At 52.8% G+C, this 13692-nt stretch overlaps 1 protein-coding gene across 4 annotated transcripts in view; it reads left to right on the forward strand.

Annotated features, from left to right (window-relative positions):
- Positions 1 to 13692, forward strand: part of MAN2C1 (mannosidase alpha class 2C member 1) — a 34045-nt gene that overhangs the window by 9101 nt on the left and 11252 nt on the right. For all 4 annotated transcript variants that reach the window (XR_012647075.1, XR_012647076.1, XM_075006302.1 and 1 more), the window contains 10 exons: positions 938 to 1127; positions 2940 to 3046; positions 3394 to 3504; positions 5549 to 5641; positions 6306 to 6422; positions 7721 to 7816; positions 8514 to 8659; positions 8891 to 9014; positions 10121 to 10242; positions 12608 to 12693. Coding sequence is in view for 2 of the 4 variants with exons in the window: in XM_075006302.1 (XP_074862403.1) it covers positions 938 to 1127; positions 2940 to 3046; positions 3394 to 3504; positions 5549 to 5641; positions 6306 to 6422; positions 7721 to 7816; positions 8514 to 8659; positions 8891 to 9014; positions 10121 to 10242; positions 12608 to 12693 (1192 nt within the window). In the remaining 2 variants the exon portion in view is untranslated. The remainder of the gene's footprint in view (positions 1 to 937; positions 1128 to 2939; positions 3047 to 3393; positions 3505 to 5548; positions 5642 to 6305; positions 6423 to 7720; positions 7817 to 8513; positions 8660 to 8890; positions 9015 to 10120; positions 10243 to 12607; positions 12694 to 13692) is intronic.

Consider the following 13692-nt stretch of genomic DNA (forward strand, 5'->3'; position numbering starts at 1 on the left):
AGCCACTCAGATCATACAAGTATCAGAGAGGTCGCCGTGTTAGTCTGTATCTTCAAAAACAACAAGAAGTCCTGTGGCACCTTATAAACTAACGGATATTTTGGAGCATAAGCTTTCATGGGCAAAGACCCGATTGGTCAGGTCATACAGACAAACAATAGGAAACTGACGACCAATATCCTAGAATGAGGATTCAGCAACCCCAACTGTTGATAAGGAGTTTTTCTGCCAGATTAGATGCCGTCAAACTAAGTTTTCTTTAACCATCTCAAGCTCTTTAAAGACTAACAAAATAATTTAGTAGGTGATGAGCATTTATGGGACAGACCCACTTCTTTTGATCTGAAGAAGTGGGTCTGTCCCACGAAAGCTCATCACCTAATAAATTATTTTGTCAGTCTTTAAAGTGCTACAGGACTGCTTTTTCTGTTTTGTGAAGATATAGACTAACACGGGTCCCTCTCTGTGACTGTTCATTTTGAGCTCTGGCTTTTTGTCTGGTGAGATTGGGTGCCGTTAGGACAGGGTCTCCTTAACAGCCTTTTAATTCATTTTTTTTCCCCTTCCGGTTTCGTTTTCTGTCAGATAAGAGGGGTGTATTCTACACTTCAACTGAGTTTAACTTATCTTCATCATTTACGATATTTAAGAGCAGGGTAGATAAACATCTGTCAGGAAGCAGCGAAATGATAACTTGGTCCTGCAGGGAGATGGAGGTCCCTTGCAATTCTTAGTGATCTCTGGAGGTCTCTTGCAGTTCTTAGTATCCTATGATTCCATGAATGTGAATATGTGACTGCCTGCTTTAGAGCTAATGGCCTAAGTGGCTGCTGCTCTTTCAATCTGGCTCCAGAAAAAGGCCTCATCCTTACAGTAGAGACCCACAGCCTGTCCTCTGAGCTCAGCCTGCGTCTCTTCCACTCTTACCCTACTTCAGTTCCTCAAGGAGGACAACCAGCGGAGCCTCCAGGCACTCTACATGGCCAACCAGATGGTTAACCTGCTTGATGTCATGGACGCCTCTACCTTCCCCGCAGCGCGTCAGCTCGCTTCTTCCCTCTTTGGCCAGAGGAATGGAGACAGCCAGCACACGATCCACGCCATGGGCCACTGCCACATCGATTCTGGTGCGAACGGGTCTGGGAGATGTGTGAAAGGCTGGTGTTCACTAGGGCTGCCGCAGGGGAGCAGTGCTCAGACAGGCATGCCCTGAGTGTGCTGTGGAGGTAAAGTTCTGAGCCTCGAGAGCCGGGGTGGGTGATAATTTTTGAGGGAGGGGGAAGCTCCAGGATTTTGGTAAGTGGTCAGGGGCCGCACTCCTCTGTGGAGGGCGTGTGGGGTCCGGGGCAGAGGTTGGGTGCAGACAGGAGCTCGGGTGCGGGGGATCAGAGGGGGTTTGGGTTGTGACCTGGGGGCAGGGGATTGGGGGTGCAGGGTCTGGGAGGGGATGTTGGTAGAGGAGAAGATCCTGGCCTTGGCGGGGGGTTGTACAGGAAGAGCTGCAGGGTCTGGAAGGGAGTTGGGGTGCAGGATGGGGAGGGGTACCAGGGATTGGGTATATTCTATAGCTCCAGGTCAGTTTCATTCTCAGGCAGGTTTCCCTGGCCTGCCAGCAGCCCCAGCCCACCTGGCTGTCTGCCTGTGGAGGCTTCACCTGCTGCCCCCGCCCCAGGAAAATCTCTCACTTCCTGTTGGTCGGTTTGCAGCCAGTGGGAGCTGAGAGACTGTGCTGCACGGCCTCCTCCCCAGCAAACAATCTCAGGTCCCATTGGGCAGTTTCCAGCCAGTCAGAGCTGAGACATGTGGCTGGGGATGGGGAACGGTGTGCAGAGCTTTTCTGCAGTCATAGGCCAGATTAACTGGCTCAGCAGCCTGGATCTCACCTGGTCCTGCTCTAGGGGAAGGGACAGGGACATCCTGTCCATCAGCTACAAAATATGCCTAGCCGTGTTGACCTGGCTGGATTTATGTCCATGCCTTCAATCCACCTCCTTTGCCAGGGCCCCCAATTTCAAACTCCCAGTGGAGTTTTCCCAAGTCAAGTTAGGGGAAATGGAGTGAGGTGCCCAGGACAGGCAGCAGCCTGCGGAGCTGGGGACTGCTGAGGATTTACAGCCATGCTTCAATCCATTAACACTTTAAGAGCGCGATTTCCCAGTGTCTTCAGAGATCCACAGTGGTGCTGAGGCTGTTCAGCTTGGTTCAGCCCCAGGGCAGGCTCAGGTGTCTCTCCAGCCAGAGCCGTGTGTGTATAAAACTAGCCAGTTTACCTGGCGTTGCTGGGCTCCTTCAGTCAATAATGACATGAGGTTATTTTGGGAAGATGAGAGGAAAATGGGCATGCTTAATTTAAATGATTGTGGTTTTGAAAACCTGCATACGTACCCCACCAGTGTCCCCTGTAAGCTGAGAAGAGAGGTTCATGTGCCGCCCAGCTGATTAGCAGAGGGCCCAGAACCAGCCGTGTGCGTTTCTCTGGGTGGTGCACACCCACGCATGCCTTGGTGCACATAACAAAATTTATTCCACACGCTGGTGCGAACATTTAGAAGGAACGCTGCATCCCAGTCCTCTGTCCTGAGCCCTTCCTCTCCCTCAGCCACTTGCTGTTCCCCTGCCTGTCCTTGTGAGGGGACAAAAGCAAAGCGCACCGCTTGCCTGCCCTCCCCAGCCAGACCGAGGAATGCAGCAAACTGTGCTTTTCCCCTGCTCCCTGACAGTGAGGAAGGAGGACAGCCAGCAGTGAATCCCCCAGCACGACTGAACCCTGACCTTGCTGTGGTAGGATTGTAGAAAGCCATACGCCCAACCTGATCTCTTACCGTTTAGGAGAGCAAACGCTCACAGGCAAACGTTCTCAGTTAGATGGTAGCTAACGGCCATTTAAAAAGGAAAGGCCACATGGCCCCAGTCAGCTCAGCTTCCCCCTGTCCCTGCAGCCTGGCTGTGGCCATACGAGGAATCCATCCGCAAGTGTGCGCGCAGCTGGGTGACTGTCGTACGTCTGATGGAGAAGAACCCAGAGTTCACATTTGTCTGCTCACAGGTGAGCGCTCATCTGCAGGTGGGCAGCGAAATTCCTGCAGCAAAAGAAGGAGGAGGGTCTGCTCTACAGGCGAAGGACGCCATGGTCCCCGGGATGCAGGATGCGTCTGCCATGCTTCTAACCCCAGGCGCAGATGTGTGCCCAAACCTCTTGCCTGGCAGCAGAGAGCTGGCCTGCCAGCTCTGGGAGCAGTCCAGCTTGCTCCGAGCTGCAATGCCTGCTGAAAAGTCAGGTTCGCAGCTGCTGCAGGCCAGAATCTGTAGGCAAATGGGCAAGAGGTGTGTTCTCTGCCGGAAGCTTGTGGAGCAGGGGGAGCTGCACGTGCTTTTGATCTGTCTTCTCCGCAGGCCCAGCAGTTTGAGTGGGTGAGGACCAGGTACCCTGGGCTGTATGCTCAGATTCAGGACTTCGTCAAAGAGGGACGGTTCATACCTGTTGGAGGTACATGGGTAGAAATGGTAAGAACAAAGCAGCGCTTCCACGTTGCCCTCTGCGTCGTCTCCATATCAGATCAGCTGCTGAGGCTCAGATGCCTTCTCCTAACGTAGTCCTCTGCTCAGACCCTCAAGCTCTGCCCTCAGCAACCGTAACCCTCACCCCACCGTTTAGAACGCAAAGGTGCCTGAAGACCACTGCCCTTTAGAAAACAAACCAGCAGTCCAGTAGCGCTTGAAAGACTAACAGAATAATTTATGAGGTGATGAGCGTTCGTGGGCCAGACCCATTTCTTCAGGTCTGGAAGTAGCCAGAGCTTACACTTTAGAACCGTTATCCTTGCCATTGGGGTCTAGCACAGTGACCATTCTGAAACCTAAATGTATCCCGGAGAGCTACATAGCCTGGAAGGTAGGGATAACTCAGTGGCTTGAGCATTGGCCTGCTAAACCCAAGGTTGTGAGTTCAGCCCTGGGGGGAGCCTTTTAGGGATCTGGGGCAAATAGATTTAAAAGAGGGACAGGGGACTGGACTTGAGGACCTTCCAAGGTCCCTTCCAGCTCTGAGAGATGTGTATCTCCACAGAACCCTAACCTGTGTTCGGGGAACCTTCATGCTAGCTTCGGGTGTCCTTTCCACTGGAACCCTCCCCTACAGAGATGTACCTTCTGAAACCCCAATCCTAGCTGGGGAGCTCTGCAGCTGGACAACTCTGGTGGGGGAGTCCTATATATTGGAAACCCAAATGTAGCCTGGGAAGTTCTCTCCTGTTTGAACTCTATTGCTACTTTAGGGACCCTCTTATGGAACCTTAACCCTAGCACGGGGAGTCACACCATAAGCCTTGCCTGGTCAGTCTGGTTCCCCAGGGTTTTCAGAGCCCCCAGCAGTAGTAACTTCAGGAAGCGTCAGGAATGAACCAACGAGAACACAGCTCTTCCAGCTGGTAAATGATTGGCCCAAACAAGTGCCTTTATGTAAAGCTTATATTTTATTGATTTTTGTTCTGGCTGCTGCTGTTCCAATGTGGTGTCCTCGCTGCCAGCTACTGCAGCGGGGAAGGGGACTTAGTGCATGAGATGGCTGTGAGTTGGGTCAAATCCAGTTCTCTCATAACACCCTCCCCTTGGAATCCTGTCCGTGAATTGCAGAGTTCTGTCCTTTTGAAAACCCTTTTCCTCGCCCGGGGAGACAGTCTCTGGACCACTAAATGTCACTTGGCGAGACGTACCGTCTAGAACCCTAACTCACGCTTGGCGAGACGTACCCTCTAGAACCCTAACTCACGCTTGGCGAGACGTACCCGCTAGAACCCTAACCCAAGCTTGGCGAGACGTACCCTCTAGAACCCTAACCCAAGCTTGGCGAGATGCATCCTCTAGAACCCTAACCGAAGCTTGGCGAGATGTCACCAATCCACACTTGGTCAGACTCTTAATCCTAGCACAGAAAACCTTGTTTTCTAGAACCTCGGGTGAGCCTTACCTGTTGGAACCCTAATTGGGTCTAACCTCTGGAACCCTCGCACAAGCTTGTGGAGTCCTGCCCTCTGGAACCAGAACCCTAATCCTCAGAGTTCTGCCTTACAGAACTTTAACGGCAGCTTGTGGCACCTGACCCCTCTGGACCCAACCCTATCTTGGGCTGACCCATCTGATGGGATCCTAATCCAAGTTTGGGGAGCCCCACCTCAGGGACCATAACCTACCCCTGGGAGTCCTAGCTTGGGGAACACTGCCCCCTGGAACCGTTCTCCAATCCTTGACCTCGCCTTGGAAGCCCCATCCTCAGCCACCATACTACTAGCTTGAGGAGTCCTACCAACAGGAATCCTAACCCTGTTCTAGGGAGCCCTACCTGGTAGCAACCTCAGCTGTATTGTCAGCTCTTCCCCATCCAGCCAGAGATGTGCCAAGTCCACAAATGGCTGCATTGTCTCAGCTGGGAGCCGCCTGGACTGGGCCTGCTGTGGGGTGCAAGCCGATGGGGTGGCCCTTCCCCTTTCTCTTCTGGCCAAGGGTGCAGGAGAGCTGCACAGAATTCCTCAGGGCTTCTGTTGTCTCCCAGGACGGGAATCTTCCCAGTGGCGAGTCAATGGTGCGGCAGTTCCTGCAGGGGCAGCGTTTTTTCCTGCAGCAGTTTGGGAGCCTCTGCTCAGAGGTACATGTTCCTCCTCTGTGGATCCTCTGCTTGTCCCCTTCCTGCGTGTGTGTGGGGAGGGGGCGTAGGTGTGGGGGGCAGGGAGGGAATGAGGCACCTCAGTGGTCCCTTCCAGAGCTGATATTCCCAGTGTGTCTGCTTTGTTCTTGGTGGGACATCCTCACATTGGAGCGATCGCTCAAAGGTACGTATGTGGCCCATCATGGAACAGTTGAGCTCTTTCGGTCTCTGTTGTAGCTCTGCGTGTGCACCCCTGTGGAGTAGGGCAGTACAGCTATTCCCATTGTACGGGTGGGAAAACTGAGGTGCAGAGTGACTCACCCAAGGATGTTCGGGAAGCTTGTGTCAGGGCAGGGACTTGACTCCAGGTCTTCCAAGTACTGAGGTGTCCCCAAGAAATTCCAGCGGGAGGCTGCTGGGGCCCAGCTTTCTTCTTCCACCTCCTCACTACCAGCGATATTTTCACCCTGTTGGGTGCCTCTGTGCAGGCTGTTATGGCCACGGAGCAGCTGAATGGACAATGGATCCAGAATTTAGGCCCGTGCCCATCTCTGCCCTAATGCTGGGGGGGAGAGGAGACAGGTGCCCCTGGATGCACTGTCTGAGAGGCAGCTGACAGAGGGGGTTGTCTCTCTCTCTCTCCTGTGCTTCTGTCTGCTCCCAGTTCTGGTTGCCCGACACATTTGGCTACTCGGCCCAGCTGCCCCAGCTGATGCGTGGCTGTGGGATACGGCGGTTCCTCACTCAGAAGCTCAGCTGGAGCCTGGTGAATACCTTCCCGGTGAGCTGGGCTTTCCTGCCTGCGCATGTGCGTTGGGAATCTGCCCGGAGGTTGGGGGGGGCGCACGGGAGTGATCTTCCTACTAGCCGAGCTGTTCCTTTGGCCGTCAGAGATCTCGCCGGCTAGACGGGCTGGGGAATAGCTGTGAGGAGGACATTGGCCACTGGTATTCCCCACGCTGATCCCAGCACCCTCAGCTGTTTCTGGAGCCCTGGGCGTGGCCCAGAGATCACACCTGGATTCCTGCCCGACAAGGGCATGCTTCCCTCCACGCCACTGGGGCAGCTTCGGGGGGGAGCTGCCTTCTGAGCACAGGGCTGGGCGACCTCGTGGCTGCTCTGTTATTCTGCCTCCTGACATACCCTAAAGTATCTGTGTAATTCTCCAGGCTCCTTGCGCTGCCTGATTTATCCCGAGCGGCAGGGCAGACCGAGGGAACCCTGATCAGCCCCTGGCACATAGCGAAAGCTGCTGGTGTCAATCCAAACTCTCCTGTTCTGCCGATTTCCCTCATTGCCTCTGGGCTTGGCCTTTGATAGAGCTGCAGCTGTCACTGAATTCTGCTTAGAAAAGCACAACTGCCAGCACTTGAGTTCCTTTTTTGAAAGAGGCATGCAAATGAGGGAAGGCGAAAATGCAAACGAGGTACACATTGACACATCGGGCACTTCATTTGCATATTTTGCTTTCAAAAGAGCCTCTTTCGAAAGCTGAAAAGCAGCGTAGGCGCGGCTTTTTCGAAAGTAAACCCCGTCTTCTCAAGAATCCTCCCCCCCCCCCTTTTTTTTTTTAATGGAAGCTCCAGCGAAAGAGAAATATGTAAATGAAGTGCCCGATATGTAAATGTGCACCTCATTTGCATTTTCACTTTCCCTCATTTGCATGCCTCTTTCGGAAGAGGAATGCAAGTGTAGACGCAGCCAGAGTGTGCATCTGGGGAAAGGCTGAGGGATGCTATCAGCGGACTGTATGCCTGGCCAGGTGCTAGGACAAGTGGGTGAGAGCCACGCAGCGGGTAGAGGTGTGTGCATTTGCTTGTTGAATCTGGGCTAGCCGCTTTGTGTATATGGGAGGCTGACTGGATCAGGCAACTCGTCGCCGCAGAGGCGGGTTGGCTGCCAATCACATCAAGCCACTGAAGCAGAAAGGCCAACAGCTGTGGAAAATGAATGGGGGCCAACGAGACGTTTCCTTTCGGTAGCCTCTGGAGTAATGTGCCCCCTTCTTGCAGTCCCTGCGGTGTCGCCCTGCGAGGCTGTAATAGATGCCCCTCTTGGTGGCGTTTTGCTCCCTTCCAGCACAGCAGCTTTTTCTGGGAAGGCCTCGACGGCTCCCGCGTCCTGGTTCATTTCCCACCTGGCGATTCCTATGGGCTAGAAGGCCGCGTGGAGGAGGTGAGCAACGTGACTTTGTAGGCAGGCGGGATGTGCAGCTGTCTTTCTGGCTGGGTGTAGCCAGCTTGCAAGGGGGTCTCACCACTGCTGGGACATAAGTGAAGGCTCTTGGAGGGAAGCGCCTTGTGGAGAGGGGTGGGGAAAGGCAAGGGCTTAAGATGTTCAGAGTAAAGCCCAGATTTGCCTGAAGTTGCTGTAATTAGCTGTGTTTTAAAGATCGGGGTAGATCTACACTTCCGAGTAGATCAACCTGCTGAGGGTTCATCTTCCAGGGTTTGATTTCGCGCACCTCGTGGGGATGCGTGAAATCGAACCATCAGAGGTCGAGAGTCGACTCCTGTACGCCTCAGTAGCACGAGGCGTAAGGGGGAAACGCTCCCCTTGACCTCCCTTGGCGAAGGCGGCCAGGCAAATCGATTGCAGATAAGTCGCTTCCAGCTAGGTAATTGCCATCGCTAGAATTGCGTGTCTGCAATCGGCTAAGGTTGAGCCTAGACCTGGCCCAATTAATGGAGACGTGCGGAGCAGATGAGTCCCTGCGGTTGAGGTCTGAGCTTCTCCTGTATCTCTAGGCCCAGGATGATCATGGTGGAAAGGCAACAAGCTTAGAGCCTGATCTTGCTGGCCATAGGGCTCTCCTGGGCCTGCCTGGGGGCAGCTGACACCTCGCATGCCGCGTGTGTGCGATCTCCTCTAGATGCTGAAAACCATGAGCAACAACAGAGACAAAGGCCGGGTGAACCACAGCACCGCCCTTTTCGGCTTTGGAGACGGAGGCGGTGGCCCAACCCAGAAGATGCTGGACAGGCTGAGGAGAATGAGAGACACGGATGGGCTGCCCAGGTCAGAGTCAGTGCCGTCTATGGACTCTCGGCAGCTGTCGCCTAACCCCTTTGGCCCGAGCAGTCAGGAGGGGGGAGCTGGAGGCAGCTGATTATCCACTTGGGGCTGTTGCTTTCCTATGTGCGCGGCCCATCAGCTCGTGCGAGGGCAGGAGCCACGAGGCTCCTCTTTCCCCCTGCAGTGGGCTGGAGGTGCTAAGCCTGGCTTGTCGCTCTCTGTATTTCTCTATAGGGTTCAGATGTCCACACCAGACCGGTTTTTCTCTGTGCTGGAGAGGGAAGAGACCCAGCTGTGCACCTGGGTAGGAGAACTCTTCCTGGAGCTGCACAATGGCACTTACACAACCCAGGCCCAGGTCAGCACTTGCCCAGGGCAGGGAGGGGAGATGAGGCAGTGGATGTAACCTGTCTAGACTGTGGATTCCCAAACGGGGGGTGTGGGGAGGGGGTGAGGCGACCCAGCGCCCACATCATTCCCCCCACCTGAAGAAAGAGCCGGCCTTTGCTTCCGGCTCTCAGCCCCTGCTGTTTTACATGGGTGACCCGGCGCAGCCGCTGTAAGAAGCAGGTGGCCGGTGAAGACCCATGTGGAGCTAGCTGCCTCCTGCGAAGGTGAGTGAGTGTGGGCTGGTGCGGGAGGAGGACGGGGTTAGATGGAGGACTGGGGGTGCCCAGCTTGGGGGAGAGACTGTCTAGGAATGACTACAGCAGAAAGGGATCTTGGGGTTATAGTGGACCACAAGCTGAATATGAGTCAGCAGTGTGATGCTGTTGCAAAAAAAGCCAACATGATTCTGGGATGCATTAACAGGTGTGTTGTGAACAAGACACGAGAAGTCATTCTCCCGCTCTCCTCTGCGCTGGTTAGGCCTCAGCTGCAGTATTGTGTCCAGTTCTGGGCACCACATCAAGAAAGATGTGGAGAAATTAGAGAGGGTCCAGAAAAGAGCAACAGGAATGGTAAAAGGTCTAGAGAATGTGACCTATGAAAAAAGGTTGAAAGAATTGGGCTTGTTTAGTTTGGAAAAGAGAAGATTGAGCAGGGACATGATAGCGGTTTTCAGGTATCTAAAAGGGTGTCGTAAGGAGGAGGGAGAAAACTTGTTCTTCTTGGCCTCTGAGGTTAGAACAAGAGGCAATGGGCTTAAACTGCAGCAAGGGAAGTTTAGGTTGGACATTAGGAAAAAGTTCCTAACTGTCAGGGTGGTCAAACACTGGAATAAATTGCGAAGGGAGGTTGTGGGGTCTCCATCGCTGGAGATATTTAAGAACAGGTTAGATAAATGTCTGTAAGGGATGGTTTAGACAGTACTTGGTCCTGCCATTGGGGCAGGGGGCTGGACTCAATGGCCTCTCAAGGTCCCTTCCAGTCCTAGTATTCTATGGTTCTGTGATGCCGAATCTAGTGTTTTTGTCTGTGAGAGATCTTCCTAAAACCTGTTTCCTTCTGCTTTGGATGCAGATAAAGAAAGAGAATCGGGAGTGCGAGCGGCTACTCCATGATGTTGAAGTACTGAGCAGTTTTGCTCTGACCCAGAAAAGTACCTTCCAGTATCCTTCCCTCAAACTGCAGCATCTCTGGAGGTAACATAGTACCTGGGCCTGGTGGGATAGAGCCACAGCGATAATTACAGCCCTTGGTGGGTACACAAATTTGAATCTGCATCTGTGATAATTTACTCGTATCCAACTCGCAATCGGCTCTCCACTTTTCTGAGTCTGCGCCTGCGCCATACCTCATTGTTAGAGTGCTCCGTAGATGCACTCGTCTGAGTCTGTACCTGAGCCCTGATCCTCGAAGATGGTAAATAGTACAACTGTCACTGTGGATATAGAATGGATAGCTGGGGACAGGCAGGGCTTTAGCAATAACTTAGCTGTATTAACCAAGCAGATGGGGTGATTTTAGTAGATAGGATTCAACCAAATAATGTATAAAGACTCAGAGAGGTCGCCGAGTGAGACTGTATCTTTAGAAACAACAGGAAGTCCTGTGGCACCTTACTCCACCTCCCACCTCCTACAACAGAAAACTTCAAAAATAAAATGCAAAGAGAAGTCTCAGAGCTGCAATTCATTTGCAAACTTGACTCCATCAACCAAGGACTGAACAGAGACTGGGAGTGGTTGGCCCATTACAAAAGTAGTTTCTCTGCTCTTGATGTTCACACCTCCACATTAGCAACTGACAATGGGCCACATCCCCCCTGACTGACCTGACTTGATTTCTTCTGTCCTCTCTTGATGTTCACAACTCCACGTTAACTGCCGATAATGGGCCACATCCACCCTGACTGAATAGACCTTGTCAGCTCTGGCCCTCCCCCTTACTGAGACTCCCTCTTTCAATCCTCCTCTGAACTGCTGCCCCACTCATGCATCTGACGAAGCGGGTCTTTGCCCAAGAAAGCAAAATATCTGTTAGTCTGTGCGGTGCCACAATGTATAAAGTAGCAAACCAAAAAATAACTTCCTCCACATTTAATAGACCAAACCCATACAATTTTGCAACAGATTTCTCTGGACAATAGATCAGAATTTCATAGAGTTTAAGGCTAGAAGAGTCCATGAGATCAACAGCCCTCCTGTACATCACAGGCCATTAGAGATGCCCGGCAGGCTAAGCTCTTGTGTGCCATGGGCTGAGTCCAAAATGCCCTCGGTACCCAGGGCTGCTGCCATCGTAGGGAACTGATGAAGTACGTACTCATGTTCCTGCGAGTTCCCAAATGTGTGCGAAGAGATCCCTCCCAGAAGAAGGCTGGGAAATGCCGAGCTGAGCTGGCTGCAAAGAGAGCCCAGGGCAAGGTCCAGCAGGACTGTTTTTCATGGCTGGGATGAAAGTAGGGACCGGTAGCCAGAAGGCGACAGTTGATCATAGAATCCCAGGGCTGGAAGGGACCTCAGGGGGTCATCTAGTCCAGCCCCCTGCTTCAAGCAGGATTAACCCCCACCAAGTCATCCCAGCCAGGACCTTGTCAAGGCAGGACTTAAAAACCTCAAGGGATGGAGAATCCACCACCTCTCTAGGCAACACATTCCAGTGCTTCACCACCCTCCTGGGGAAGTGTTTTTTTTCCCTACTATCTAACCTCCACCTCTTCTTCTTCCGCTTCAGACCATTACTCCTTGTTCTGCCATCTGACACCACTGAGAACAGTTTCTCACCCTCCTCTTTAGAGCTCCCCTTCAGGGAGTTGAAAGCTGCTATTAAATCACCCCTCCGTCTTCTCTTCCATAAACTAAACAAGCCCAAATCCCTCAGCCTCTCCTCATAGGTCTTGTGCTCCAGCCTCTTGATCAATTTTGTTGCCCTCCACTGAACTTGCTCCAGCACTTCCACATCCTTTTTATACTGGGGGGCCCAAAACTGGACACAGTATTCCAGATGTGGCCTCACCAGTGCAGAATGGAGGGGAACAACCACTTCTCTAGATCTTCTCGAAATGCTCCTCCTAATGCACCCCAGTATGCCATTAGCTTTCTTGGCTACAAGGGCACACTGTTTACTCATATCCAGCCTTTCATCCACCATAACCCGTACATCCCTTTCCGTCATACTGCGGCTGAGCCAGTTGGTGCTCAGCCTATAACAATGCTTGGGATTCTTCCACCCCAGGTGGAGGATTCTGCACTTCTCCTTGTTGAACCGCATCAGGTTTCTTTTGGCCCAGTCCTCCAATTTATCCAGGTCACTCTGGATTCTCTCTCTCCCCCTAGCTTTGTGTCATCTGCAAACTTGCTGAGGGTGCAACCCAGTCCCTCATCCAGGTCATTAATAAAGATGTTAACCACATTCATGTGAGAATTGCCTGACTTGTGCTGCCCCGCTCAACCAGCTGATAGATACACAGGGCTTCCTCCGCTTAAATGAGAGTGCCATAGCTAGTTCATGGTGAAATTAACCTGTAGCTCTTTCCTGATTTTTACCTCGATCTCTTATGCTCAGGCTGCTGCTCCTGAATCAGTTCCATGATGTGTTGCCAGGCAGCTGTATCCAGCTGGTTGTGGAGGATGCCAGGAGATACTATGCAGGTGAGGAGTGATTTGTGCTGGAGGGTTGGATTCATTGTAACCTCCTCTGCCAGGAGGGCTTTGATACGTTCCTGCTTTCTGCTCTGAGTCCTCACCTGGTTTGGTCAGTGTTTGGTTGTGTTACACCCCTTAGAGTCTCTGCAGGGACTGTGTATTGAGGTGGTGCTCTTGGTGTTGGCAATAACCAAGAGGACCTGACCTGATGTCCTGTTCTGCCCACCCTGCTTCTTATCAGGCAGGTGGGAGGCCTGTTGCTCGTCGTGACCCACTGCACACAGCCAGCCTCTTGACACCTAGAGCACACGCATTCCAGCCAAGCCTGGTTACGCAGTCCTGGAGAGACTCATTGTTTCAAAGGCCAGAAGGAACCACTATGCTCTCCTCATAGGCTTAAAGGTCAGACAGGACCATCACATCCACCTAGTCTGACAGAATCCGCCTCCCCACTCCTATAGCAGGCCCATAACCTCCAGCTGGGCTACTAAAGTCCTCCAGTCATGAATTCAAAATTACAGAGAAGCCGTCATTTACTCCGGTTCCACCAGCAAGTAACCCCATGCTACAGAGCAAGCAAAAACCTCCAGGGACTCTGCCGTTTTACCCTTTCAGACCACAGACAGCTAGTCCCCAAGCACGTGGGCAAAAGCCGCCAGCCAGAAACCTGGGAAAGATTCCAGGGCGGGGCAGCAGATGGATGGCTCCGTTCCTCCTAGGAGGGAGCCCCTGACCACCATCACCCGTCATCTTCTCTAAGAGGTGGTGGTCATAGAACCTCCATTCCAAGGACCACACATCCCAGGCCTTCCAGTCAGTGGGGTCGTCTTCTGATCCCTTCCCTGAGAGTTCTCTGCCACAGCATTCTCCTCCATAGTGCCTGTGCAGAGAGCCTGAAAGCAGTTACCTCCACCGGCACTGGGGATACTGGAGTTGACGCTCTTCTCCTCGAGGTTACGTGCTTCCAATTTACTTCCTTGTTCTGCCCTCACTGGCTTTTCAGAC

The sequence above is a fragment of the Carettochelys insculpta genome, chromosome 12, assembly GCF_033958435.1.
Source record: "Carettochelys insculpta isolate YL-2023 chromosome 12, ASM3395843v1, whole genome shotgun sequence".
Classification (NCBI taxonomy): domain Eukaryota; kingdom Metazoa; phylum Chordata; order Testudines; family Carettochelyidae; genus Carettochelys; species Carettochelys insculpta.